The sequence below is a fragment of the Penaeus vannamei genome, chromosome 36 (genome assembly GCF_042767895.1).
Source record: "Penaeus vannamei isolate JL-2024 chromosome 36, ASM4276789v1, whole genome shotgun sequence".
Lineage (NCBI taxonomy): Eukaryota > Metazoa > Arthropoda > Malacostraca > Decapoda > Penaeidae > Penaeus > Penaeus vannamei.
The window spans coordinates 9699835-9702334 of record NC_091584.1 but is presented as its reverse complement, the minus strand read 5'-3'; the positions used below and the strand labels follow the sequence as shown (position 1 = coordinate 9702334).

Genomic DNA, 2500 nt, shown 5'->3' with positions numbered 1-2500 from the left:
AGTGGAGAAGAACAGGTGTCCGCACCGAGTGTACAAAACTTGAAACGCGCGCAGATCCCAGAGCAGCCCTGTTAGTATCTAACTGGAAAACATTCGTGAAAACCGATCATTTTGGACGTGGTTGAGGCAAGGTCTATTTAAGTACTTATATAGACCTTGGGTCAAGAGAGATGCAAATGGTATCGCGAGAACTTTTTGACAATAATGTGAAGGATATTGATGATAATAATGTTGGCCAAGGCATTGATGATAATGATATATAAATGAAACTGTTTGTAATTATTATCATGATTGTAATAATATTAATAATGATTGATATTGATTTTAGTAATATGAATATTGATGATGAAAATAATAATGATCATATTATATTGGTGATGATAATAACAATGATTAAAATAACAACAGGGATAATGAATTATTTTTATTGTTTAAGATACGGTCCAATTTGTTTCCTCAACTGAATACATAAGAAGTTAAACAACGTGTTTCTCCTTACTTTACATATCTTCTGTATTGCTTTAATAGGTTTCTACTACCATACAATATGTGATCACAATATTCAAGATACACAAAAATTTTCAGACAAAACTATGGACAAGGTCGTAGGCCCGTGTACAAATATATTTTTTTTGTTTTGTCATATATACCTTTTTATTATCCTATTTTTTTCATATCGCTCTTAAATCATAAAGCACGAGGGCAAAAAGGGCAAATCCAAAATAACTCCACTTAATAAAGTACATGAACAAAAATATAGCAACAGAATATTTGTACAAGATTGGCAAAGAAGCCATTTTGCAGGCCTATCTGCCGTACGGAGAGGCCCGACAGAGGCTTACTCCTGCACTGAATTTTCAAGTTGCACTGAAACCGCATCTGGCACCTGCTTCAACTTAGGGATTTATGTTCACACTTCAGTATACATGGGACGCAGTGCAAGCTGTGTCCAATAACATACATGCATTGTTATGATATTGGCTAATGAAACAGTCTCCTGCTGTCTCGGGCAAATCACGGGACAGCTGAATGTCCTTAATCATGAAGGCAATACATGTGATGTATTGAAATATATGTTTTATTAAGGAGAGTGGATAATTTATGTTTTAGTCGATAGTACAGCATTATTATACAGGTATTCTTGTGCACTTGCTGGCATAACATTGCAATGTCAACTGGCAGATTTCAGAAGCAAAACTCAGTAAATTCATTTCCACATCAAAAATAAAACCATTTCTGTTAATATTGGTACACAGAACATTGCAAAAGTGCGACATGTATGAATAAATTTTGGGATAACGATGAGAAAAATTAAAAGGTTGGTTTCAGGCAAAATGGCTAAGTGAAATGGTGCTGTGATAACGAATGCACATTCAGGGCCAGCTATGACTGAAAAAAAAGATATTCAATACAACAATATCGATATCCATGAATTAGCACAGGAGAAGTTAGAATAGTGGTAATCAACACCTCACGTAAAATATAACAGGACGAAGAAATGAATCGCTGAAAAATTCTCTAGAACGACTGACGTGAAGAATTTTAATAATTGCTACAACTTTGCATGCACACACACTTGTACACACATTGATATTATATCAATAAAACAACTAACTGTATGTATGGACGTGTTTTCTCTAAAAAATGAGGAGAAATGCAGTGTAAATATCAAAAACAAAATCCGTTTAATTTTGTTTTGTTTTTTATAAAAAAATAAATGTTATTATTTTTATATTTTACGAAAAATTAATACATTTGGAAAATGAATATAGAGGACGAACTCAAAAACATAAACCGGATATACCTTTCCCTTGCCTGTATTCGCGATTCAAAAATGGCTTCCAGATTTATCGTCGACAAGCACCAACCTGTAACACAGTTTATTTTGATTATTTTCTTGATATTTGTTTGATTTTATTAACTCAAGCTTCTAGTTCTCGATCAGGCAAGAATAAAAGGGTGTGTGTTTGAAATCGTTCCTCAAAAAAATCTTTTAAAATGTTAAGAGTCAGTTTAAGAGACTTGAACTACAGAAAATCAGACTTTAAGAGACAGGCAATTTGTCATGATAAAAGGAGCTCAACTGATCTCATCTTGAAGAGCCAAACAAAATTATGGCATTTAGTCCAAGTTAAGTTCTGATTAAGTTGAAATATGAAGTACGGAATTAGTCATTCGTTTTCTCGATCGTTTTCTAGAAACAGTTAATATTGTGAAAACTCTTTTTTTTTAAATAAATAGATGCTGACATGCTCATTGCCATGTATGCTGTACTATCATAATATAACTTTTTCAACTTTATTTCGAAATAGCATGAAACCACGATCATTCGAAGCAAAATAATTTTTAAAATTAATTCTAACCTTGAATACACGAGTTCAAGCATGAGCTTACGGACTCCCGTGAAAAGAATATTCGAGTACAATAGCAGAAACCTCGAATCAACCAAAGACGCTTTTTGTTTCGAGAAGGCACCGATAAACGGTATTTTATCAATATT

The 2500-nt window shown here is 33.1% G+C and overlaps 2 protein-coding genes across 2 annotated transcripts in view; both read left to right on the top strand.

Moving 5' to 3' along the window:
* The window catches only part of LOC113820580 (retinol dehydrogenase 11), an 8529-nt gene extending 7896 nt beyond the window's left edge, over positions 1-633 (top strand). The window contains exon 7 of the mRNA XM_070114665.1: positions 1-633. This exon is cut by the window's left edge and continues 248 nt beyond it. The gene's annotated coding sequence lies outside the window, so the exon portion shown is untranslated.
* A 1731-nt stretch (positions 634-2364) lies between these two features.
* Positions 2365-2500, top strand: part of LOC113820579 (retinol dehydrogenase 11) — an 8749-nt gene continuing 8613 nt past the window's right edge. The window contains exon 1 of the mRNA XM_027372914.2: positions 2365-2484. Within this exon, the coding sequence (XP_027228715.1) occupies positions 2385-2484 (100 nt within the window). The 5' untranslated portion in view covers positions 2365-2384. The remainder of the gene's footprint in view (positions 2485-2500) is intronic.